Source organism: Symphodus melops, assembly GCF_947650265.1.
Source record: "Symphodus melops genome assembly, chromosome: 18".
Classification (NCBI taxonomy): Eukaryota; Metazoa; Chordata; class Actinopteri; order Labriformes; family Labridae; genus Symphodus; species Symphodus melops.
Window position 1 is genome coordinate 16,126,180 of NC_136708.1, and position 27,994 is coordinate 16,154,173.

General features: G+C 41.3%; 1 protein-coding gene across 2 annotated transcripts; it reads right to left on the reverse strand.

The window, feature by feature from the left end:
• atxn1a (ataxin 1a) lies at positions 1 to 27,992 on the reverse strand. 2 transcript variants are annotated; one of them, XM_079367371.1, is made up of 3 exons: positions 27,888 to 27,992; positions 9,072 to 11,430; positions 1 to 6,580 (listed from the first exon to the last, which is right to left on the reverse strand). In XM_079367371.1, exons 2-3 carry the CDS (start codon positions 10,920 to 10,922, stop codon positions 6,020 to 6,022), a joined length of 2,412 nt encoding a protein of 803 aa, XP_079223497.1. In that variant the 5' UTR covers positions 10,923 to 11,430; positions 27,888 to 27,992; the 3' UTR covers positions 1 to 6,019. The 2 variants fall into 2 exon arrangements, with proteins under 2 accessions (XP_079223497.1, XP_079223498.1); XM_079367372.1 differs by lacking the exon at positions 27,888 to 27,992 and adding an exon at positions 16,401 to 16,936.
• Positions 27,993 to 27,994: the final 2 nt, after the last annotated feature.

Below are 27,994 nucleotides of genomic sequence, written 5' to 3' on the forward strand. Positions count from 1 at the left end.
TCATCACCAATGTAAAACAACATTTTATAAACAGTACAGGGGATTGTTAGTGCTGTTCAAATAAAGACAAAAGTCAGGCGTTGATTCCAGATATGTCAAGGTTTCATTTTCTTTTTCAAAGAGGTGCATTTGTACAGATGTCAAATACATACACCTACAGGGTTTCTCCTTAGCTATAGAGGAAAGGGGTGGTGAGACAGAGGGACTTGGTGAGTACAATATAGTACAAACAAGTTGGCTGGGATCTGCTGCTGCTGCTGCCCCCTGCAGGCCAGACAAGGCATGTCTGTGCTGATGTTTTTTCTGCCAACGGCTCACGGGCCAAAAAAGTCTCAGTTCTTTACTTGGTGTCACAGAGAAACATCTAGACAGACTGGTTGTTAGCCACAGGGCTAAGTGTTCAGAACAGGGGGTTTGGGGGAATAAAATGAAGCACGGCTGACAGATAATCTCCACCCCATCCGTGGCATTGGCCAGGGGTCAAAAGTCACGAGAAATACAGCCTGTCCCCTGCTGAAGTGTTTGTGGCTTTGCAGAACACAAACAAAGTACACTGAAGAGCAATCCAAGCCGTCCTCAGCATAATACACAGAGTATTATAATAATAATAATTCATAGTTAATAGTCATATGTTAATCATATCAAATTGTATGTAATACATTTACATATCTTATAACCCATTTTAAACAGCCCACTATGCAATTTGATTGGGGTGAAACTACACTGTTATGTGGGCCTCTCTGGGTTTTTCTTCTTTCTGCCTGAGTTGGTTATCCAGCGCTATGGACATTGAAGACGTCATACAAAAAAAAGAAAAAAGAGAGAAAAAAGGAATCCTGATCGAATTCTGTTCACTTTTAAAACACAACAAAGTGCCAAAAACACATCCTTTTTTTTTTTTTTTTTTGCAAAAAACGAAAGTACAAACATCAAGAAACAAGAGCACACATGCCTTTTTTTTCTCATCGAAAAGTCAAAGCTCACACACCAACATTCATTTATTTGTAATTGTGCAAGCCAATTCAAAAAAAGAAGACATTATCAGTGTTCCTCTGGTGAGGAAGCTTGTCATAAAAACTCAACAATGACACATTCTCTACATAGTTTTAAGTCCCCTGACATTATAATGAGTGCTACAAGGAGACCAAAAACATAGAAAAAGCTCCTGCACCAAAGACAATGCAAAAAAAGCTAAGTTTGTTATGCACCGTTTTCACACCGGACAACCAAACCGAGCCATGCTTATCTGCCTACATACACTTTTGTCGAATTAGAACTCAAATTTGGGAACCTAACTAAAACTTACAATAAACAGCACAGTCTGGTTGGTGTAGGGTGGAAAAGGTTCCAAACAAACCCAAACACAAAAAAGAAGGGATGTATTCCATGAGTAAAGGTTTTCCTAAAAGAAAAGAACCAAGGAACCACCAAACACCTCGGCCCGTTGGACCCAAGAACACGCCGGGCGCCAATCAAGATGGAGCACAGACAGAAAAACACAAGGTTACCGCAAGGTGATGTGCAAAAACTTAAACCATCTCTCTTTTTCATCCCTATTCACCCCCTTTTTTCATTCTCATTCTCTCTGTCTGTTTTTTTTTTTTCGAATGAATGTTACTCCTGAGGAAGGTTTCGGTCTGAGACAGAGGGGGTAGGACCGACCCCAACCTAGGATTAGAAAGTGCTGAAACGTTATCAAGTCTTTTAAATCTACTTACATGTGCATCTCTGTTGTTTTTTTTTTTCATTTTTCTTTTTCTTTTTTTTTCTTTTTTACAAAAAAAGTGGTCCCCACTAGCAATGAGGTTTCTTTTTTTCTGTGGGTCTCACTGTGAACCGTTGAAGGTCATGATATCACAGATGAGTAGAAGAGGAAACAATCCGGTACATATATACACACACATTTACACCAAGGAGTCATGACACATGCTCTCAAATTGAGGAAGGCCACAAGGACGGGGGGGGGGGGGGGGGGGGGGGGGTTGGTTTCGTTTCTCTTCACAAACATTCTGACTCTCATTTAAAAGATGCCACACACACACTTAAACAGACAGAAACACACACAGGGCTTTAACAGGAAGGAGACACTGGAGTAGGACTATGCTACTAACACTTGGCACAGCAAAATAGGGTGAAAACATAATGTAAGTATTGCACATTGTGGTATATCTCAAGAGGGGTTAAATGGTTGAACTTGGGAAAATCTTATGAAATCAAAACTAGACCAAAACACTTGTAAAAAGTGCTGCTCTTTTCTGCATTCACAATATGTCTACATTGCTGATTGCTTTGTTTCAGTCTATTATTAAAGCATGCATTTCTACTTAAAAGATCAGTAAAAGCCAGTAGTGAAAAGGAGACCAAATATAAAAAGCTTGGTGAATTTAGGAGGGCAGTCCAGACCAGGCTGCACAGAAAGGTAGCTAACGGTTGTTGAGGGTTAATTGATTGGTTTGCCTCAGGAGGAGTTGCTTGCGAGGCTGGCTGGCTATGATTGGGTACCTGAAACAACATCAACGAGGTCACTACGGGAGTCGTGGCAACAAGGCAGACCTGGGCGGAGTCAAAATGTCTGCTGGCGTCAGCTGGGTGTGACAAAAGAGTTTGTTACTCCTTTGGCCAGCTGGGACTGCGGAGGTTTTGTGGGGTTATATTTCAGTTACTGCATATACAAGACACTTCCCTGAAAAACGGGCAACTAATGTTGCAACTGCAATCACTTAAGATTAAATGTACTTAAGATTTAAATGTACTGCATGATAAGGGGACTGATGCTAGCTCTTGGTATTTTCGATAATTAATATAAAATAGTTTTAGGACTACGGTGAGATTGTATCTTTTCTGCAGGAAGAAAAGGGAAGTTGTTTTAGTTTTAATCCTTGACGACTTTTATTAAATGGTTGTTGCAGAATGACTGTGCTTGTGTGTGTGTGTATGCATGTGTGTGTAGTCCCCTTATACAACAACATGAGAGCCTGAACATTTTCTTACTATTGCTTTCTAAAGAAACCAAAGTAACAACAGTTTTACTTGGTTTTGGCTGAAAAAGTATTGTTGAGTTTTAACTTGAAATAAAAGTTTGACGGTCTGAGTGGCTGACATGTTTGTTTACATGTAGTGGTTCTTGGGGGTTGGACAAAAAAAGAGACATGTACAGAACATACAGTTACAAAACAGACACACACACTAATTGGGTGCACGCACACATACACACATTCAGCTGTTTGTTCAGCTGATAATGACGTTGTTTCAATAGGAAAAGGAAGAAATTAAAATGAACTCCTGCGATGAAGTTGATCTGAGAAACCCTGTTTTATTATAAAAAAATAAAGCATTTTCAAATCTCACACTTACTCACCGTAACCCTCCATCTGCCCCCAACTACTTCACCTACTCATCAATTCTACATCCATCTGAGCATGTATCCATCCTACCATCCTCCAGCCACCTGAAACAGCACTGCCAAACACAGCTTATATCATCAGCGGGATGAAAAAAAGAACCATCCACATCTTTGAGGCAACAGACAACACTGTGAACTCAAAAATAACCTCTGCCATTAACTGAAGACAGAGGCTGAGTAGAAATCTCAACAGATAGGCCTGCAGGGAGCCATCATCTCCACCGCCTTTACTGTACCAGAAATTTGACAATGCTAAGCTAACAGCTGAGCACAGACTTTCATTGACTGTTACATGAAGCATGAAAGAAATAATCTCATGACCACATGAGTCAATTAGCCGAGATAGAAAACCTGCCAATTTCAACCAATACTTGAAAAAAAGCTCAGACCTGGACAACTAAGCAAGCGTGTCTGTTGAGGTAACTGCTACATCTTTGAAAAAAAAAAAAAAAAATGTGCAAGCTAAATGCACAGGCCGTGTTCAAAACTGAATCCTAGTCCCTACACACTCAACAGCAGGAAAAATGACTCATGAAAAAGGGTGCTTCTTCCACTAATGCCAGGAAATTCAGTAGACAGGCACGTGATGAAAATCCTGGTTTTGTTGGTTGTGTTCCTGAAAACTCAAAATGTTGTTTGACATGAGGTGTGTTGCTGAGAAACATCGTGACAAGCTGATGAGTGGCTTGCGAGGAACAAAATAACCCTGCTCTCCTCCAGTGTGTTAGGTGGACTCCGGCTCGTTTCAAGGCAGGGTAGTTTATAAAAGCTGACGTCTCCACATTTTTCTTCCTCCTCCTAATGTGCAAATTGCAAGGTTTTCTTAAGTACAACTCCAAGTAGAAACACTGGACATTTAGCACTGTCTATATATCATATGAGTATCTCCTTTCCTATACACAGTTCACATACACTCATACACTAACACACACACTTACACAAACACACTGTACTGTTGACTGCATTAATCCAACGTCAGTCAACTAGTGTCAATGAATACAGTACGTTGAGTTTCAGAGACGGTTCGTACTGTCTGTGTTTGTGTAAGCGTACGTGTGTGTACGGTCAGACACAGACCAATGTCGCACACACTCTGGCACAGTCACGCAAACGTAACAAATTTATGACACCCTTCAGTATTCTGTGGCGTGAGCTCCTAAACCAATGATCTCAATCTAATTGAATCATCAACGGGTTTGTTTCAAAGCCTTTTCTTTGTTAGAATGCAAACTTTCAAAACACATTTTGATACTTTTCCGGAGCTGTAGCATTGCAAGCTAGTGCACATGCTGAAAAACTGTTGTTTCTCATTCCTTTTATCGCAATTTTTTTCCTCTAACCATCTACTTAAACCTGCCAAAATCCTCCCTTTCTTATAAAATCCCATGGCACATCCATTCCCGTGACCCCCCTTTGACTTCTTTAAAAGCCTCACCTCTCCAAAGTGCTGCTGCCACTTTCTCCCCTCGTCAAAATAGAAAAAATAAACTAAAAACATACAGTACTGCGTAAATGAAGAGACATCAATTTTCTCGGCTGTATGGTGAGTGTTACAGGTTTCTTTTTTTAAGTGCTTTGAAACATCTTGACCCTCTCTGAACTGACACGCAGAATCTTCTCGGTTCTTCTCACGCAGCCTTTTCTAATCACGATACAAAAATATATAAAGCAATTCATCCAAAAAGATGAGGATTGTATGAAGTCTTCCTCTTAAATTGAAGTTTGCCAACCCAGTGTGAATGCAATTGTTTGTGTAATGTTTGGGTATCTCACATTTTTTACATAAACATTGACCAACATATAGGTTCATTCTTTGACTAAATGACCCCTGATTAAAGTTTTTTTTTTTGACAATCATTGAAAACAACTATCTGAAGAGATAGAAGATGAATGGTTAAGGAAAAAAAATAAAATGCTAAATGACACTGTAATTAAGCTAAACAGAGTAAGTGCTGTTATCGTTCTATTGTGAGGCACACGGGCACCACCTGATGACTTCACTGGCATGTTTTAAATGTCTGGCACACCCTGATGACACTGTGACAATTGATTCTTTTATCATTTAAACAAGAACTGTGTTTTTCTTTCTCCATTCCAATGCTGATTTAGAAAATGATTTTCTTTTAGAACCCACAAATCCTTCATGCACAGGCTCAGCTGACATTGCATAATTTCTTGTGAGTCCAGATGTGGGAAAGTTATTTTTCCTCGAGACAGGGGTAACAGCTAATTGTGTGCTAATCAAATTAGCATTCTAAATCACGTGTTGTCAAGCCAAGAAGTTCCATCAAGCATTGCATGAGTGTGCCGCACAGCCAACTCTAAACATTAAAAACACAAATCTCTTTTCTCATGAAAACTTCCAAATCAGCACTAATTGCTTGTGTGATATCAAACCTACCGATAAAAATGTGTTATAAAGTACATGAACTTAATGTAAGGTGACACCATGTAGGGTATGTTAACCTCTACAGTACAGTATTTAAGATAGAAAAATAAAAACAGAACACTTTGAAACCAAAACAAATGAGACATTAATGTGGGCATTCATTTTTTGTAGAATCCATTTATGTTTTTATTTCCAAGTTCCAATGGTCATTTATGTCCTGCTGGCCTTCACTTGCCAATATTTGACCTTCCCTCAATGCTGATTTTCACCTCATGAGGGATGAAGGAAGGTTTGGGCAGGGTCAAAGGAGGCTCCTCCTCAGATTTTTCAACTTTCCGACCTTCAGGGGCAGACCATCTCCGTTTCCTGCTTCCTGATGGTTTACTGGAGTCGGCTTCTGCATTAAGATCCCCATTTTCCACTTTTTTGCCCCCATCTCTCCCATTACCACTTACACCTTTCCCCCTCTGGCTGATGCCGTTCTCCCGCTCGCAGTGCCTGAAGCTTCCTCCACTGCAGCTTTGGGGAGCATCTGATCCAGCTCGGTGGGGTTTGAGGTGCCCGTGGCTCGAGGCCGGGACGGAGGCAGGTGGGGGCAGCTCTAGGGGCTGAGTCTTCTTTAGAGATCCGTTCTTCAGGTTCTTGAGTGTGAGTGAAATACAAACATCGCCCACAGAAAGCTTGGTGCAGGGCAACTCAAGGAGCTGGGTGGTCCGGTCGGGGCAGCATGAGGACCAGCCTTGGCCAAAGACGAAGAAGGGGTACTCCACCAAGACCTCCACACTCACCTGGAGAAGTAAATGATAGAAGGATTCATTAACACAAATACACATGTACACCATACATAGTACAGGATTTATCTTTCTACAACATATAACATATGATAATCTACGCACACTAAATAGTAAATACTGAAAAAATAACCACCTCATGTTTACTTCATCATCCTGTTGCACTACTCACCACTACACTGTTATCTAATTTAGTCTTGTACATATTCGTCTTTAATTACTTGTTTATATTGTTTAGTTAATTAATCATATTTAATGCACACTGTACATAAAGAGCAGTCGGACTAAGTTAAATTCCTTGTGTATACCTGGCCAATAAAGCTGATTCTGATATTCATCACCAGAGAAGCAACACAAATGTACAAGCACATTCTAAGGTGTCATTTGTTTTCAGAAAATGACAATGGTTGAAACACCTCCCAACCGTCCACGATCAATTACACTTACAACAGTGAAACCAAAATACCCCCATTGCAGGCTTGTGTGTTTCGCTAGTGTTGGTTGTGTTCCATCTCAAAGCTGCCAGTCCGAAGGCTGACACATGTTTTGGCTTCACTTTTTCAAGTGCTGTCATGTTGTGCATCTTGTTATACAGTCTATGGTCACAGTCAATCACAGAACAGAGACATACAAACATACACTCTTACGTTCACACCTTTGGGTGAGAGGAATAACCTCTTAGACAAACTAGCCTCACCACTGCATACCCATGCCAACAACTTTCCTATCTAGACATTGCTTGTTTTTTTTTTCAAACATTATCCTAAGAGCCACTGTTTGACAGTGAGAATGTTAGTGGCAGTGGCATTCATTAAACAGGTGGGACTGCCTGTTATGGAACAGCAGTAAAATCAAAAGCATGTTAAAGTTACAAGCCTGAAATAGTATAACCACTTCCTATACCAAATACTCAACAATAATTCATAAAGGTTTATATATACGCACAGGTCTTTTATCATAAGCAAGGAGAGAGATTGCTGCTCGCCTGAAATTACATGGTGGTTAGTTTTCATCTATATTTAGCTGAATGAGAGAAGTTTTGGGACATTTTGGGTTTTTTAGAAATCGAGGAGATGGTTATGTGATAAGTCTGATTGGTTTGTGAGAGACAGAGTTGGATATTGTTGGCAAAACATCAATAAATGAACACTATCATTCGGTTGTATAGCATGATGGTGAAATGTCAGAATGAAGCTTTTCAGCTCTTGATAAATTAAGGGTAAGAAGTAAGAGAGATAAGACAAGTCAGGTGAAAGAAGTGAAAGATGATCTGAAATATTGCAGAGAGAATGAAAAGGTAGGATTGGAGGAAGCTACAGAGATGTAGATGAAAAGGCCATTTTACAAAGGAAGAGGGTTGAGCAAGAGGAGGAGCGAGGAAAAAGTGAACGAGAAAGAACATTGTCAAGAACGATTCAAGTGTAAGATGTATCACACACCCTCTCAAAGCAAACGTCAAGCAATATTTTCCCTCCAGTATTACATAATTTTTGACTTCTCAGTGAGTCCTCCGAGTGTGGACTCAAAGCTGCTACCACCACAAGAGCCACTGATGGAGTACGTCTTTGAAAAATTGTCAGGTTTTGTGGGGTATAGTATCAAAGAGCAGCCGGGGGCAGGAGAGATGGCTAGAGATGTGCTATGTGGGTGGACGAGTCACAGCTTGGACAGATGAAATAGATTAACTGGCTTTAACGCACACCGATAAAGTCAGTGTGAAGGGTAAGTTTGTAAGAATATTAATGTGTACGTTTGTTTGAAGGAGTTAAAAAGAACTGGAGTCAGAAAACAGAGATTGTTGCATGGAAGTAGACGCTAACTGAAAATTAAAGAGATCTTCGAAAAGAGATTGTTATATCTATGAAAAATTATTATCCCATGGAAATAAAGCTTGTAACCTTAGCTAACTTTTAAACCTGTCCTTTCGGTTTTTCAAAAGCAAGCTCTTATTACTTACAAAAAACGTAATGAAAATGCTAACATTTGCAAAGTACTACCTGCAGCAGTAAGAATGTGTGTGCATCCACGTTCCTATAGATTTATTGCATAATTTAAATGAAAGCATGTGGAAAGATCAAATACTCTATACGTTGAACCCCTTTGAAGCCCTTCATCAGATCATGTATGTTACATGACTGCCATCGTGGTACATTGAACATAATTACAGAGGAAATAGCATAGTCCCCTGAGAATCACCATTATTATTCATTAATACGCAAGCAACTCAACACATGTCATATAAGATGAATAACTCCACCTATAAGTGTAGCCTTGTAAGAGATCTCATTAATAGTCATAGTTCACTCATGCAACCACAATTAGGCCTACAATCTTGGCACAGCATTAAACTATATATATATATATATAGTCAATCTATATCTAATCAACTCTTAATCCAAAGGTTCCAGCACAATCACTACAATGAGTCAAGATAACCATCACAGACTGTGGACCACAAACACTATGAAGAGATACATAATTTTCTCACCTGTGCACGGTGCTCACCAACAGAAAACTGAACCACAGCAAAGTTGGATGAGGAGTGGCTCCCTTCGATGCGCTCCACTGTGGATGAGTCAATTTTCAGCTCACTGCTGATCTCTGCGCTCTGGATGAAGTCCTCAGTCTTCAGATCTTCCACACGTTTCAGTTCCCCATCAGCCAGCTGGATGATGGAGCCCTTAATGAAATATGGGGGCAACGATGGGGGCAACACTGTACTCGATGTTTGAGGAGGAGCTGAAGTAGCAGCCAGCCCTGGAGGTGCAGGAACAAGGGGAAGATGAAGCTGGGCTTGGACCACTGCACCTGAAGTGGCTTGGTGGTACGAGCCACTGGGGGTTTCCAGAGTTTCTCCTTTGGGAGCAGTGGCGGCAATGTATGTGTGTGGGAGTGTGGTGGGAAAAGGTGCAGCCTGGGTGGATGATGTTACTGATTCCAATGTGGTAACTCCACCTCCACTTACAGGGATAATAACCGGTTGGGTGCCAGGAATGAGTAAGTGTTGTTGTAGGCTGGTGTGGTAGCTAATTGGTGTATGCTGACCCCCACTGCCCCCTGCAATATAACCAATGATGGGTGGCTGTTGGTAGATACTAGAGGTGGAAAGCCCCATTGATAGAGACTCTGTAGCATTATGAGTAGTCTGAATAACGGTCTGGGGTGACAGAGTGCTGGCAGCAGCTTTAAGACTGTTGACACTCAATGGCGTTGGAAACGTGAAAGTAGGGGTGGTGCTAGAGGGGGTTGGTGTTCGATTAACCGGTTTGCCCACAAGGATGCCCCCTTTCTCCAGATGTGCAGGGGCAGAGGTAAAAAGTTTATCTGGGCTGGGTCTTGATGATACCAGCTGGTGGTCTGCGTGGCTGTTGGGCATTAGCATAACCGATGTTCTCAACCCTGAGGGATCATGAGTAGAGTAGTCTGAAGGTAGAACCAGCTGGCGAGCCTCGTACGAGGTCAAAGAAGAAGTGGACTCTCTTGATTTGCTCCCCGATTTGGAGTGGCCGGACTCGGGGGATGCTCCAAACCGCCGACCCCTCTCCAGCTCTCCATTGTGAAGCTCTCTGGGTCTGGAGCCACCTTCCTCTTTCCTTGTAGGCCCATCCATGTACTGCACCACAACCTGGGACAAACCATGTCCCAAAGAATGGTGGGCATGCACAGCACTGGGATGAAGATGAACACCTCCTTGGTGATGATGCGACGGAACAGTCCTCAGGGATGTTGACATTTGAACATGGTGATGGGAAGGATCTGTGGGAGGTGGAGGCATGGAGGTACGCCCTATGCATGCTCTCTGCTGGTCATGTTTGGAGGCCTGTGAAGGAGCAAGGACTGTCTCCATATGCGAGGATCTCTGTGCGGCAAAAGAGGAGGAGGAAGAAGAAATTGGGGGAGGTGGTGGAGGTGGTGGAAGCAGTTGAGGGGAGATGTAGCCTGCATATGGGGAGGGGTAGGGTGAAGCTATGAACTGCAGGTTGGGAGGCAGTTGGGTGTAATGGACAGTTCCTCCAACTGTGGTCTGTGACAGGGGGGATGTGTATACTGTGGGAAGAGATGAGACTAGCCTGAGTGAGGAGGAAGATGATGAAGAGTCTGATGTAGAGAAGAAGGATTTATACTGGGCTCCATCAGACTGACTGGAGCTACCATGCCCACCCACACCACTTTCATTCCCACCAGCCACACTGGCAAGCCACGCCAAGTTCTCTGAGCGCTGGCTGTCACTGGAAGGTGGTATTGTGGGTGAGCGAGTTTCAGATGCTAATGTACTAGAGGGTAGCTCCCTCTTCTTTGGGGGCAAACACTCATTACTGCGTTCCTGGTTGGACTTCATGCTGACTTCACCTCACTTCCCTCAACTGTATTTTCGTTATCTTTCCTTCACTTTTGGACTTCTTTAGCCTTTTCTCTGTTTTTGTTGCCTTTCTTTGACTTTCTAGCTCACTTTCTCATTACTTTTTCGCACTTTTGATGGTCTTTCTTGTTATTAACTTTCCCAATGTTTTTTTTTTTTGTCTCTTTCACCCTCTGTCCAGTACAGTCAAGGTCTTTGAATCAGGTCTTTCAGATCTCAAAGAAAATCCAGGCCCTAACAAGCAGGTGAGTAAGGATTAAAGATGGAGATAAAGATATTGGGAGGGAAGTGGTAAGGGGCAGGGGTAGGGCAATCTTTGGTCCAGGGGTCTTCAGTGGCTGAAGGGTGAGCTCAGCGTGGTAGGGGAGAGACTCACGACATCACACCTGCTAGTGCTGCCGCCGAGGACGACAGGGGGTCGAGTGCGTCGCACTTCATGTGGAATCATTTCCCTGCAAAAGCAAGCCTGCCGGCACCCAGCACAATCCTGTGAGAGAGAAAGAGAGAGAAGGAGGAGCATTAGGAGATGTTATGGATTTCAAACAGATACATATGTAAATACAACAGTTAGCCTTTTAGACTGCAGCCTTAATTAACCAACGCAAGAACCATAAAGACAGTAAAGACAGACGAAATGACGCCATGCGAAATGTACAAGCTTGCAGCATCCCCTTGAAAAATAATACTGCTGAGCCTGCTGGTGGGAAAAACAAAGAGGTGATTAGTGAGAAATGGACATAAATTGGCTACTACAATACAGTAGAGCCATTTCATATTAAATAGTACGTTAGTGAACAAAATGAACTGTGACCAAATGATGAGCAGTGCTATCAATGGAGTATGTAATTTTTAGTTGTAAAATGTTTCGGATTCCATGGGAAAATTGTTGTGGTCAATAATAGTAACATAAACAATTTAAAGAGGTTTTCAGCATCTGCTGTACTTAAACCTTTGATGAAAGTCTGTGCTGTACTCAATATACAGTGTAAGTGCGTACCTATTGTATATGTGCCATCTGTTAGCGAAGACCCCCTGCTGTAAAAGATGGAGAGCTGAGTGTGAATCACATGAATAATGTAGAGGCATTTCTAGCACACACACACAACAACACACATCTATCCACATACTGTATGCCTACATACTGTCTTTCTTATTCAAACACTGACACCTGGGTATATTCAATTATGCTGACAGGTGTGCTTTCCTTGACACAAAGCTCCCCGAGTGCACTAAAGCACGTACGCTTAGCTCAAGTGTTTGTGCAACTTTAAAGACTTCACTTTTGCACACTTGAAAGTGGGCCGAGTATCAGTTGACTAACACTAACACTACAAACTAGTGCAAAGTATGCACAGCAAGCAGAGTTCTCTTGCAGCAACAACACACAGAATGCAATACAAGATATGACAAGTTATCATCTCAGTTTAAAGTTTACAATGCCAGTATAAGTTAACATCGTCGAGGGTTGAGTATGATTGAATGTGAAGTGTTCATACTTCGATCTAGAGAACTAAAAGAGCACTTCTCTGAATAGATTTCTGCACCCTCTGTTCTCATGTGAGAACAGAGGGTGCAGAAATCTATTCAAGTATGATTGTATTGTATTGTATTGATATTTTGCATATATGAAATTAAATATGAAGTTTAACTCTGAAAATTTCCTTCCACCTAAAAGATGTGAAATCCAACTTGTGTCGATTGTGAACCACTTAAATCATGGAAGTCCTCTTTAAAAGTAATCAAAGTTTTATCAAGAAGACACTAATGAACCCTCATGGTGATTAAGTCTAAGGCAGCCAATAACAAATCAGTCTTCAAACAAGACTTAGTGATTTTAAGTGGGCTTCATATCTTGCTCTGCCGAGCAAACAAGGGAAACTTATCTTCATACTGTAGTTGAGCTAACTTATCAGAGCAACAGAAGCCTCTTGTTCGACATGATTACTTAACATTTAGACATTTATCATCGTTCGCTGGGTACACCAAGAACCTCCAGACATGAATCAGATTTAAAGCATATAATGACATTCATGTAACTGGTCAGGTGACATCACTGAGCATAAGACCGCAATGGTTGCTAACTTTACTCTTATTAGACTCGTACACACGACCCCTTTGTATAAGTGATGACACTGAGCTTTGTCTCTGCAAAGCTACTAAAGATCTGAACTTTAATCCAAAATGACTGGGTCAACACCTCTGAAATGTCCTGAGGTGTGTTTACAAGTCCTTTGGTCGATATGAATTGCACCCACTGTGTGTATGTTTGCCTGTGTGTGTGTTTTCTGTAGGGCAAAGGGTGCCTCGCTTCTCAAGCAAATTCATGTGACTTTAAAATGTCCCAGCGCTGTACTACGACACTTCAGAGACTGGAGAAGGAAACGCACACAAACGTATACGCACATACTGTGCTGGAGGACAACTGCATGCACACACATGCGGGCTTTGTTGTAGAGTTTGAGCATGCGCATGCGTGCATTCTCCTCTACACACCATCTGTTACATCGAGCAGGCATGACTCAGAGGTGTGCTTGGAAGTGCTGTAGCTCTGTGAGATGCAATCTTCTCTGCCTCTCTCTCCTTCAGTCTACCTCCACTCTACTCTTCTCATACTCCCACCTGCATACCTCTCCTCCTTTATAACTCCTTTCTCAATTATCATTCTTCCGTCTAATGGTTTTTGTATTGTTCGTAATGTATCCAATTGTCTATGCCTCTTCTCTCCTGGCATCCACCCTACACCACACCTACTGCTCATGCTGCGTCATGAAGTCAGTGACTGTGGGTAGATGAGAAAGAAAAAAAAAAAGAAAAAAAAATGACCAAGGCAAATTCTATTGCTTCAATTGAACACACTTGTGCTCAAATTAACACGTTTGAGATAAGAGTACAGTTATGTGCATGAGAGCTCTCAGAGACATTTCATATCAGCTGTCACATCAAACGCTGCCAGTGTGTGCATCCAGCAGCAGATCTGTCATGCTGCCATAGATGAGAGCTTTTATCAAAGAGAGGCACGTCGTTTCCGACAGATCACTCTGGCATGTGATAAAAGGTGTCTGAGAACCCAGGAAGAAATGTAACATTATTGAAAAGGATAGTGTGTGGTAGCTGCTGAGCTTTACAGTACAGTACACTTATATTAACTGACCTGTGGCTCATTTGCTTCGGGTCATTTACCTGGTCTCTCTCTATCCACTGTCCTGTCTTAATAAAAATCCAAAAAGTGGACTTAAAAAAAAAAAGAAAAAAAAAAAGAAAACAATAAATGAATGAAAATTCTATTGAAGGATCAATAAACTGTAGGAGGGATAAAGAGAGGCAGAAAGCAAGTAACATAAGAGGGGATAAAAGAGGGAAGACATGCCCAGAACATATGGGAGACTAAGAGAGGGAGAGAGGCCAGTACAAGTGACCTACATTACCAGAAGAGAGAGTATTTCTTCACTGAAACTGACACTCAAACACACATTCACTGAAAAGCTAAGTCACCTGGATCTTGCTGAGTTGCAGCTTGTGTGTGTGTGTGTGTGTGTATGTAGGTGTGTGTGTTTGTGAGTGTGGATATCAGATGACCTGTAACCAGAGCCGTCTGTCCTCCATGTGCTTGAGTCTCTCTCATTCTCACACACATTCACAAATACAATGACCGACCTTACCAAAGTGCCAGTGATTGTGTGTGTATATGTGTGTGTGTGTGTGTTGTCTGGGACACTAGTAACAGTGAACAAACAATGTGTGTGAGTCAGTAACCTGAATCATTCAGTCGTGCAGTATACACGGTACTATCCTTCTATGGTAAAAAAAAAAAAAAAAACCCCAGTGGAGGTGTGTATGAGTCATTCTTCTCCATTATATGGTACAGCTGTACATTCTGTTTAACATAAAGAAATCATATAGATCAACAGAAGAATTATAAAGTATTCAAACTGTCTGATCTTTGTGACATAAATATTGCAGAGAAACAGGTATGGCTGGAAAAAAAATCAATTATAGTGAACAGGAGAGACTTTGGGGGAAGGGGGGGTCTGATCTGAGTCAGGGAACCTGGAAATATATATTTTTTAAAGTTTTTGTAGAAACATTAAGAGGTCAATATTTCGATCAGCAAGCAGGATCTCAGTCTGAGCATGTGAGAGTGAACCATCCCAACATGCCAAACACAGACAGCAGGTTACACAATGTGCTGCCTTGTGTCTTGTGATACATCAGATAATTAAACGCACACACGCGCACACACACACACACACACACACACACACACACACACACACACACACACACACACACACACACACACACACACACACACACACACACACACACACAGAAACACTCACTCACAACTGCTCTGTGTTCTTCAGCCATCAATAAACCCACATGTCACTGATTTGTCTGCATAACCATAAAGATACCTAAATGCTACATCAATATCAAGACTGGTGCAAATGTGCTGCATAATTCTGTTGAGCTGTGTGTGTGTGTGTGTGTGTGTGTGTGTGTGTGTGTGTGTCTGAGATCGCCTAGTCATAATCATGATCAAAGGGATAAGTCCAACGTGATGTGTTATCTCACTTCTAAATTTAGTTCGACTGGAAAGTACAGTGTTGCTGCAGGCTTATACTTCTCTCTTCTTCTCTTTTTCTTCCTCTCTGTGGTTTTTCATTAGTACGGGTGTGTGTGTTTGCATACGTGTGTGTGTGTGTGTGTGTGTGTGTGTGTGTGTGTGTATGTGTGCATCACAGGGACCCTTGCCAGACTGGGAACTCTGACAAGGCTGCCACTCTCCACTACACACAAACAACAACAAACACACGCACACATGGGAGTATGGTCAGACAGTGAGGGAGTAATGGAGGACAGATGGAGACGGGAAGTTAGAGAAGCAGGGGATGAAGCAAGAAGAGAGAGGGAGTGGAGGAAAAAAGACAAGCAAGAGAGAGAGAGAGAGAGAGAGAGAGAGAGAGAGTGGTTAAGAGTTACACAAACAAAGAGAAACAAAGATGGAGAGAAACAAATGACTGTGAGAGAGAAAACTTAGACACATTTAAAAACAAACACTTCGGCAGTGTTGCATGACTTGCACTTTCTCACCCCTCGACAACCCTGAGGTTGGGGCGGGGGAGGTAGACAGACAGAAAAGGGGGAGCCTGAGAGGAATGAGAGAAATGTGTGAAGAAAAAAGGGAGGACAAAAAAGAGAGAGAGAGAGAGAGAGAGAGAGAGAGAGAGAAGCAGGCAGAGGAAACATTTAAGAACGCCACCAAATGTGAGAAATAAGCGATGACGATTGCAGGAAAAGTAGGGCAGACGCAGTACGCACTTACGAATGGCATAATGTGATACAACAAGACAAGCTTTCAAGACGCACACACAAACATGCACACGCTTACTCTCCCTCTCTCTCTGGCTCCCACACACACACTTCATTCAAAGCAAAACTGTGAACTGTACTCACCAGGGTGGCAGGAGTAGCCCACTTCTGCAGCATGCTCCCTCTCTGTCCACTCTCATTTCTTTCCTCCCTTAACTTCTCTCTCCGCTGTGTGCCTCGCTAAGCACCCTGAGGAGTCCCCCCCACCCCCACCCACCCACCCTGAGCTGAAATCCTGAGTAGATTCAGTGTGCTACAAACTGCTCCTACCCTTTCCCACCGCCTCCCAAACTCAAACAGTTCCACCTAAATCTTGACAGTGATGCAAGAGGCTCCCATACCACTGATACACACAGCTCTCAGGTGATCACACACAGATACACGCACACACACGCACACGCACACACACACACTCACACGTTTGGTAGCCTACACTAGCACACGCCCACAGGGAGGGAGTCCCGCATGCAGAGCTCCAACGTGTATTATGCAAGGGGGCTGAACGCGAGCCAGAGCGCTCACACTGTCTGCCTCACACACACATACACACACATCGCACAGATACACGCACACTCCCGGGCCCCTCCCGCGGTTCACTCGGCCAACTTCATCAGGTATTCATTCAAAAAACACACACACTCCAGCTGGCTGCACGCCCAGAGAGCGCTTACAAGCAGTGAAAAGAGAACGAGAGAAAGACAGAGAGAGAGAGAGAGAGAGAGAGAGAGAGAGAGAGAGAGAGAGAGAGGGTGGGAGGTTGTTTCAGTGAGAAGGGCAGAGAGGGTGAGTGTGGGAGGGAAAAAGAAGGAGGGAGGGAGTGAGTGAGCAGTCGAGATTAGAGAGAGAGAGAGAGAGAGAGAGTACATGAAGAGTGACACATGGTTGTACAGGCGTGTGTATCAAAGGCTGAAGTCTTAATACAGTACATCTGTCCTTTTTTGTGATTCAATGGTACAATTTGACCTTAAAAATGTCAAACTAATAGACAAATCAATGTCTTCCTGATACTTGTTTCAACATGTATTTTTTAATGAAATCATCTCTAAATCAGATTATGTGTTCACTATTTATTTGAACAGAAAACACAATCACATTTCCACATTTTAGAAATCTTGACAAGACAGTTTTAGCATTTGTGATTAATAAACCTGTTTTTGATTACTTCACAAATTGTTTCATGATAGCTTGTATCATCCCCAGATGTGAAAGTAAAAAAAAAAAAAACATGGCAGACAACCAACACACAACTTAATGCACTCAGTGGTACCACTCTAAATGATCAAAACTAACAAATTAAGCATACATCTCCCATAAAACATACAGTTCTGAGTTCCCTTCATGAAAGAATACATGCCATTTTGCAATATTTACTTATAGTATTTGCATAGGCTGCACTTCCTGTATTCTACCACTAGATGTCATCACTGATTTCGTCACTGCACGTCTCCAGCGGTCTATTTCTGTTAGTTAGCTGACCTAGTTAAAACACCATTTGAAAGTAAATATAGATGAAATGTTCTCCTCAATGCTAAGAGATGCAGCACGCACAGGCAAGATGTGAGCACTCATTCTCTCAGAAGATGTGAAAACACACAGACACACACACAGATATATGCAGGATTGTAGTAATTCCCACTAGGCCCAGTGGATCTAAACATGCACTAAGAACACATCCTGTTTGTGTTGGTCGTTCTTCCCGTCAGCTTGATATGAATCCTGGCATTCAGAGTCGTTTATTCATGGAGTGTTTAACTACTGCAGGGGAGACTTATCAGAGTTTGTCGTTAATGTGGGGGAGACGACTGAGATCATACAAACTGATCCAGAGAATCTTGTCTGGGTAAGAGGATTAAAGGTAGAAATCTTTTAGATTTTTTATTTTTCATAAAAGCATTTTATTTTATTTTTTTACACCATTAGTGACCAAGCAATACACTGGAGCTGCTATGGTGTGCGTCTGTTTGTTGTTAAAGTAACAGATACACTTCAAAATTGCTAATAATGAAGCACTAATTCGTCCTGTGTTGATAAAAAAAAAAAACTTTTCTTTTCCAACTGAATAAAGCCAACTGTTAAAGGCTATAACATCATAAAGGACGTCTCGTTCCTCAGTTTCTTTTCTGTATTATTGCTTATTAACAATTACTGCACAATTCCACTACAAAGGAAAAGGCCAGGATGGAGAGAAACAAGGAAAAAAGTAAAGAAGAGATACAGTTAAGAAACTTAATATACAAGACAGACAGAAAATCTAATCAGCAGACTGAGAAAAGCAGACTGTTTGGCAGTCAATATCTGTTTTTTTTTTGTTTTTTTATCAGGTGACCTCAACAGCGAAGCAAATTCTAACCTGTTGCCTTGGCAGCTAATTGAAGCCTCTCGGCATTTAATCATAATTCATCTGTGTGGGTTTGTGTACAATCTGTTGTCGAGTGAAAGCAAAGGAGCAGAGAGAGAGAGAGAGAGAGAGAGAAAGTGGGGGTGTAGAAAAAGCCAAGCGAGAGGAGAAGAGAGAGGCATATTTCGAGGGATTTCAAATATTTTCGATGGTAATTTCTTCTGTCTGTGAAATGTATTTTTCAGCTTGTCTGTCTCTTCATCTGAGACTTTCTCGGTCCAGCTAAAGTGGCCACACGTCAACGCCCTTTAACCAACCCAGATACCGCACAAACCCTCCCTTCTGTTTCAAAGCCCAAAACTCTAGAACCACATAAAATATCAAGTTTCGTCGCATTTTTGTTGTTGTCTCACCACTTTGACCAATAAACCTGTTTTGGAAGGATGTAAGTACAGCAAGAGACCAATATATTATTTATAGACTATCCCAATTCTATCATAACTGGCCAATATGAAGTGTCACTGCTTCTGCAAAATGCATGTTTTATCTTCTATGAACCCAACCAGCTCTTCATAAACCTGTCGATTTCTCATGAGTTACGTCTCTGCATGTACTCACCCAGGTCTCTAGCTATTTAATGAATGCATGATACGCTTGTGAAGTGTATTCGAATGCACATATTCCATCTCTTTTTTTTTTTGTTATCAGTACAACAATGTTAACGTGACTCACTCTTAGGAAACAAGAATTCTGCTGACCTGTAACCAGGACAAATGTAAAAATTAATCAATGTAATTTTCAGCTTCCTGATGCTCTTAAAGTCTTACTATGTCAAGTCTTAGTAAAGTGAAAGTTTGAATGTAGAATTGATGTAAGAGCAGTCATATTTCCTCAGAAAAACGCTCCTCTTCTCTCGTCTTCTGCGTTGCTCATTTCTTCTGTCTTTGAGCAGAGCAGAGCACAGTTGCAGTCAGAGCCAGTCACTAAGGAAACTACTCAAAAGCTTCTATATATATACACACACACACAAAGACCCACGCATACACACACACACACACACATACTCACACAGCTATATACATATCACAGACTTCTCTCTCTCTCACCCACACAGACTCTCTTGCTCTCTCTGTCACCCCCGCAAACTCCACACACAAACACTGGTTACGACAACAGAATCCCCACTTCCCGCCTTTCATACCCGCACTTTTTACATCTATTTCACCTGTTTGTCTCTGTCTCATCTCTCTTGTTATTCCATCTCTGTGTCTGTGTGTGTGAGCCCGCTATTCGACACATTCACACACAAATACACACACCTATATACAATGAAGATGACTGCAAGCCCGGCTTTAAAAAGCATGTGCCTACAACATCTTAATCATATCACAGTCATGTGCTCCTTATTCATAACCTTTTGTAATCATTATATAATCATGTTAGCAGAGTCCTCACAACCGTGCCACGTTCACCAGCAACCCCCTTTCGAACCCTTTCACCTCTCCCTGTTCTCTGCCAGGCTGTGTTAACTCTCTGGCAGTGCAGTGTGCCACTTCAGCCCAAGCCACATCCCATTCACAAACCGACTAATCCACACACACTATTAGATCCGTCCTAGTCACACACACACACACACACACACACACAAACACATAAAGAAGTTGTGTATATGTGTGTATTTGTGCAGGATTAGGGAGGGACTGGAATGGATGGGCAAATCACTGCTAAGCTCCTCTATTGCTGTATAATCCTGCCGAGTACAAACACATGCAGACACACAAATGCGTAAATATTGCAGACATGCAGACATGCATACACGCACACGAACCCAACCCACTCCCACTTCTTCACTATGCATGCATTCACACACTCGCTCACAAATATACTCACAATAGCAGCCATGAATGACATTCAGACACATACTGTTTAGGCAAATGTACAACACAGTTATTTAAGGGAAGGCGTACACTTCAACACGACAATATTATTTCAAAGACAGTATTTATAATCCTGTTTGGGGAATGTGTGATACTGGAACAAAAAGGACAACAAGTGAAATGAAGGCAGGGAGGCAGCTGCAGAAAGAAAAAGGACAAGGAAAAAAGAGAGACAGGATTGAAATAGAAGGGACAGATAAATGTAATTCAGGCCATTCATCCCTACACACCCCATTCATTCGTTCTACCCACACAACCTTCACTCTTTACTTTATCCTGACTCTACGAACAAAAAGCCACTCATTGAAATAAGAATTAAAGAGACTTTCGATTTATTTTGACTGGTGGTAGATCAAAAAGATGTTAAAGGATGTCTCCTTTTTTGATAATTAAGTGAAGCTTGATTTTGAGCTTGAATGTGATAGATGACAAAACAGGTCTCTGAAGTGTCTTGATATAAATCCACTCTGACCCTGTGTTTTATCATGCATAAAACCCCTACATGTTAAGCGTTGCTCAGAACAGGCCTTTTCTGTGTCTACAGCTTTAAATGCAAATGAGCAGTGTCTGACCCCGCCCCTCTCTGGAAGGGGACGTTGCCGTGGTTTCTTGCACCATGCCCTTTCGTTTGAGCTGGAAAAGCAGACGTAGAGGGCAGAACAAACGCCTAGCTGTGGGAGTGTCACCCACATGGGGGAGGGGTTACTGCCCTTTATGACATCATGAAGGAAAATCTCGAGATTGCTGGTTTGAGATCAAATTTTCTGAAAAGTTGAGCAGACAAAAGACAGAGAGCATGGACTTTTTCCTCATTATTAGGGGCCTAAGGAGACAGTTTACAGTAAGAGAACCATGGTAAAGTGCTCTTAGTATGATATGTGTAGTTTTGTATTGAATTTCTTAATGCGATAACATAAAGACTTCAAACAACCCCATTCGCTTTTATGTCAATAACTCAGGGTTACATGTAATATTGACACATCTGTATTGATACAACTAGTTACTAAATGTAATGGTAAATTATTTTGGTGTGTAAAGTTTAAGAAATTGTTAATAAGGGCATTACTCAAAAACCCAGGTCTTCTTCTTCATCATCTGATTGTCGTCTTGTCACTTCAGTTAAAGGTCAGAAGGGTAAAAGTATTTTTTTTGTTGTCTAGAAACTGTCTCTCTCCAACACTCACAAGCTAATAACGAATACAATACAATAGCTTATAAGGCAGCCTTCTGATATAAACACAACAGCTATGAATTTTATTCATAAGCTGTCAGCTACTAAATAGAATACTATTGGAGTTAAAAGATTTACAGCCTTTTTTTATACATAAAAAGTGAAGGACAGAGACTGTTATGTTCTCTAAAGGTAACTCGTCCTGCTGTAGTGGACACAGGAAGGCAGACTGGCACTAATTGGCATGAATGGGCACGGGGGGAGTAGGCAGTGTGTGACTGAAGGAGAGGTGGGCGACTGCTCAGCGTGTGTCCTTGTCTGTGAATAATGTGTTCCACCTTTTTAGAGGCAAAAAGGACAAAAATGTCAGACGGGCAGCAGCACTGCTTGAGCACACGCATTATCAAAGGACTCTGCTCTGCACAGAAAAACACATCCTGAGACGCAACAGGACACACAAGCAGAGCCATCATCCAAAGAAAAGAACTTCAGTGGCCAGGCAAACACAAAACAATGACATCATGCGCCACAGGTGTCCGCATGCTGTCTGCAAATGTGTCCTCTCTAAGCTGTGTGGCAATCACATCAACGGACTTGGAGAAAAATAAAGCCATGCGCATGTCACTCAATATAATCAAATGTATATAATCATGCTGAATTGCAATGCTGATTATTGTCAGACTCCCACAAGGGTAAATAGTTGCCTATTGGGCAAAATCTGCAGAGAGAAGCATATTGTGTGTTGCTGGCAGACAGACAATGTTATGAGTATATCTTTACAATATGACAAAAATTGACCTTGTTAATCATTTTTGCTTTGAGATGAGCAAAAACATGGATTGTCATCCTTCACCTTGGCACGGAAAATTTAGCTCCAGGGCAAAGTGTGTGGATGTCTCAGACTTCAGCAAGGACAGAGATATACAAAAAAATAACATGATGCCACAAAGACTACAGCAATAATTGGATTTTAAATAAGTGGACACACATTATCTGAAAACACAAACTCTGATTCACTGACTATCAAAGACAGCGTATGCTGGCTTTTCTTAAACTAATCGTTTCAAAGAACATCCTTCAGTGACCATTGAATCAGAGAGTTTACGTATTACAGATACTGAAGAGACCTGTTATACTCTTTGAAGAAAAAGTCTTTCCTCAGTCATTTTGACTCTCAGCCAAACAATGTACAGAACATGTCATCTGAATTCAAACAGCTTCATAAATCCAATGAAAACACATTCAACAAGACTATGCTTCCAAGCTAAAAATGTTGCTGAAGTGGAAGTCTCCGGAACTTCCTGTGTCTCTGCAATCACAGACACTTAGATATTAAACACAACCCAGCACTTGTTGGTAATATTGACTAATATGCAGATGTTGGACTCTTATACCCTTGTTAATCAAACGCTTCTTATTTGTAATTAATTTAGAAAAGTCATCAGCTCAATAAATGTATCACTGTTTATTGTACATTATTCAGTGATTCCTGACCTATGAAAAAGGGTTAACATGCTAATGCTACTATTAAAATATGTAGGTCACTTGCTGTCGATGCTAGGTTTGAGAGAGAGCAACAACTTAGTATTTCAGGGTTTGGAGAAGACGTTCAAACACAGACAGTCTAAAACTTCACAGGCTTTGCGTGGCTTGTCTCATTGTGAGTGTCTCTTATTCTTTCAGTGTCACTTTTGCACACAATCAAATTGTACACACGGAAATGGATAAAAAGAAATTCCATCTTAGTGACATTCTCTGGGTTGGCTTTTTAAAGAAAAAAAAAATAAGGAAAGGCTGAGTGCTGTGTCCCACAGAGTGTGTGTGTGTTTGTGTTAGCAAAAAAATAAAATAAAAAGGCCCTTGTGTGTAGAATTCTTCTGCATGCATGCAGCTGTCTCATGGATTGAAAAGAACATATTTTAGAAGGAACACACACTACCACACACGCAGACACACACACACACACACACACACACACACACTAACCTTTTGATCACATTTCAACAACAAAAAAAAAATTCTTGCAGACAACCACTGCCACTGTGCATTTTTTTTTAGTTTGACAGTTGTCATGTAAGGATTTGCACTTCGTGGTAGAACAGGAGAAAGAAGAGAAGATAAAAAAAAAAGTGTGAGGAACAAAAGAGAAGGGGCGAGAAGAGGTGAAAAGAGGGGAGGAGAAGGAGACGAGGGAGTGCGAGGTGGGAGAAAAACTGACAAGAACATTTTGGAGGAGCAGAGAGAAGATGGAGGGAGACGGTGATGTCACCTTGTAGTGGCATGGCAGATTGAAGGACAAAGAACAAATAAAGAGAGGGAGAGGAAGGAAGGAAAAGAGAGCTACGGGGACAACGAAAAAGAGACTTAAGAGATCTATTAGCTGATAGAAGTCATTCAGACAACCTCCCTCAGGCAATTGATTTGAGAATATTGTGCAGAATTCCGCGTGTGTGAGTCTATGAGACGGAGAGAGAAAGAGAGAGAGAGTGAGTGAGATAGAGAAAGTGAGTGAGTGACAGTGAAACTGGCTTTGGGCCTCAGGGCATATTGTAGTACTACTAGAAATCTCTCTTTTGAGACAGCACTTTTTCTTCCCGGTGTGTGCTTGAGAAAGAATCCACATTCATTGTGTGTGACGTGTGTGTGTGTGTGTGTGTGTGTGTGTGTGTGTGTGTGTGTGTGTGTGTGTGTGTGTGTGTGTGTGTGTGTAGGCCTGACAGTGTAAATGTGTAAGTGAGAGAAATCACAAGGGAGAGATAGAAAACAACACACTAGAAACTCCACATTTTCGGATGAAGGCAGCAGATTAAAGTGAGCTCCATGGTTTCTCTATTAACATGTAGCATTCAAAGCTTAGTCTCGAAAGAACGAGTATAAGTCGATTCAATGTCCTACTAAGTGACAGAACCCTAGTTTGTGTGTTTGCCTCTGTTTGAGTGTTTCAAGAGAACAGCATAAAGGAATGCTTCGGCTAAAGACTTGGCCAAGAGCACTTTTCCCATACGATCGGGAGCCAAGACTTCCCCAGCTGGCCAAGAATAGCACCGACTCTCTCTCTCTTTCACTCTCACCAATACACACACACACACGCACACAGGCACTCACACTCTACTCTTTGGAATTACTTAGAAAGACGGTGATAGTGTGAGGGAGGCAGGTCCATCACCACACACTTCAATCAGCACAGTCAAAGAGGTAGAAAGAGATAAGGAAGAGAAAGAGGTGCATTGTTAAATTTGCAATGTAGACCTTGTACAATATGCTTTGGCAACACTACATGTCCATGCCAATATAGCTGAATTGGAGAAGACTGAAATAACAGCTTGTTTTATTGTCAAGTTTAGGCAAGGGACAGCAGGGAAAATGCAGTGCAGTGCTTTCCAAACTGTCTGCTCCCTGTGGGGTAAATGCTCTCTCTGTGTGACTGTGTAAGTACATGTGTGCACAAACATGTCTGTATAAGACAAGGACCAGAGTGCACTGCCAACACCAAACGCAAGGCAACAGCCACAACCCTTAAAGTATGCAAGTATGCAAGTATGCAAAAATCCCTCAAGTTACCAAGTTAAAAACTTTTTTTTTTTTTTTGATAACATTATTCTTTCACTGTCAGTCCACATAATGGGGCAGTCATGCTCTGAAGTTTAGGTTTTCTAAATTATAACCCCATACACAATGGAAGTTAGAGGGTCAACACAAGCTATTGGTTTCAGTAAATAGTCCCCCAAAAAATCCTGGCTGCATTCTGCAAAAAGAACTCTGTTTTCAAATCAATGAAGATGTAAATACACCAAATGTTGCTTTTGAGAAAAGTAACATTTAAGTAAGACTATTAAACTATAAAATCTGTATTTCAACGAAATTGAATGAAACATTTCATCAGCGAAGACATAAACCCATATCATTGATATTGATAACTCACTAGGCTTAATTCATGCTTAATATGTTGACAACATCTGAAACTAATATTTTCTACAGAGCCAAACTAGATTGCATCACAGATTCATGCAAAAAAATTACAATTTAAGCAGTGTGACCTTTCTACATGTCAGTCTATCAGACCAATCAGGGTTGCCTTGTATAACTTTTTAATGTCTGCTCTGTTGATGTCTGAACTAGGCAATAATGAAATGTTTTTAATTAGTTTGTGTTGCAGATTATTGGCTCATAGTTTGACAGATCATTGCTGTCTTGAGACTGAACCTGCCAATTAGCATCCTGACACTCCTTGTAGAGGTCTGTTAATGTTTGTTATTAAAGTCACCCATGTCCAATGTTTATTGCACACAAAGGCAGTAAACAAACACAAAGTATTCCTCAGGGATAGAGGTAAGTGGAAAATAGTGCTCATCTCCAAACCCACAAGGAAAGGAGAGAACTTGAAAAACGTTGCTTAAATGTTTGTTCACATTAATTCTTCTTTAGGTTACTTGGGAAAAAATGTCAGTGAGCAAAGAGACAATCAACTCAAAGGCCAGAGATCACCAACAGCTCTGGAGGTGCTATGCTGCTGACCCTGCAATCATACTTCTTTCTTAAGGAAAGGGACAGAGTGGAAAGAAAATTTCTCTTCTAGGACTCAATAACACCACCGAAAGTGGCTGCCAAGACTTCATAGAAAAATCAAAGCACTTCTTCCTGGTTGTGTGCTGGTTATTTAAACAATAACTGAGATAAACATTGCACCGAAATTAGATCCATAAATACGGTATAAATACAAACAAAGCAATTAACCTCAACCTTCTCTCTTTCACAGGCATTATTATAAGGTGTTTTCACACTCTTGCAGCACTGCCAATGAGGTCACCATTCTCACAGCGAGACCGCTCACAAATTGAGGTGATATGCATGAAAAAAAATTAAAACTCAATTTAATAACAAACGCAATGTCATTAGGTTTTTACCTTACTGAAAAAAGTCCCTCTCCTTCAGTCACAACAGAGCAAACTAAGGCAAATGAGGCATTTTCTACCATATTCACAGATCTGGCTGTTTTACTCTTATGATGCCTAGATTGGGAGTCTCAAGTGTGTTGTAATGTTGTTCAGCTTTGTTCTAAGTCATTTAATTGTAGAAAAGTGACCAATGAGCAACTGAAATGATAATGAAATCTGTCTGGATACAGGACACGAGCTACATAAAGCTAAATACACATGTTTAATAAGGCATTAGCTAACTAAAAACAACAGCTAATGCTAAGTAGTATTCTACCACTTCCTTGCTAACATTAGCTTTACAAAGAATGAACACCTTTTAAATTATATCATAACACTACCAAACACTTACAGTCAAGCACGTTCCACTCTTCCTAGCTAAAAGTAATCTAGCAAGAGTATAAATGCTAGCGCTGAAGTTGTCTGACCTCGGGTTATCAAATAGCTATGTTGTTTTTATTTGAAGTTTGGCCATATTTTCTTCCACGTTTCACTATTTATTGTCTTTCAATGTTCTGATCAATCTAAAGGCCCAACACTAGCCTAGATTCTAAATATATTTGAGATATAGATTACAACGTTAAAACTGCATTTTTGACTTCCAACCGTTAGCATGACATCGGCTAAAATGACTGCTGTCTGAAGATGGTCATTCCTTTTATTTACGTCTATATAATTATCCATATAAAGGTTTAGAAAGGGCGGGTGAATAAGAAAGTTATCGACCATATGTTTGGTTAAGTGTATATTTCAACATGACAGGGAATGAGGGTTAAAAAAAATCTTCACAACGTAGTGCAACACAAAGCAGTGGTGAGGAAAACCTTGGTTTGTTTCTAAAATGAGCTGCCATTTCACTTTCATTAAAATCAAGTGAAGTATATTAAACATGCATCTGTTCTGTGACCAGGGTGACAGGTTCATCAACGAAACAAGGCCCTCGGCTGTGGAGAAAACGCAGTGCTGGAAAGTCCTTGATGTCAGAAATACTATAACATCAAACTTAACAAGATAGTGGGACTGGTAGCTGTAAGTTTGATGTAGTTAACCACTTGTCAAGCACAACCAAAGTCCATGCAACAGCAAACGAAATAAAGAAATAGGAAGGAAGGATTTTTTTTTTAACCAAAATGTAGCTCACAGAAGGGGAAAAAGGTATTTGATTTGAGTAGAGGTGTTAACGAATCTCACCTCATTCAACACAGCACCGTCAGACCCCCCTGGTTGGTCAGCGGTTGGCACAGCCCATGGAGAGGGTTCCAGACTTTCCCAGAATGCAGCACAGGGACTTGGGACTC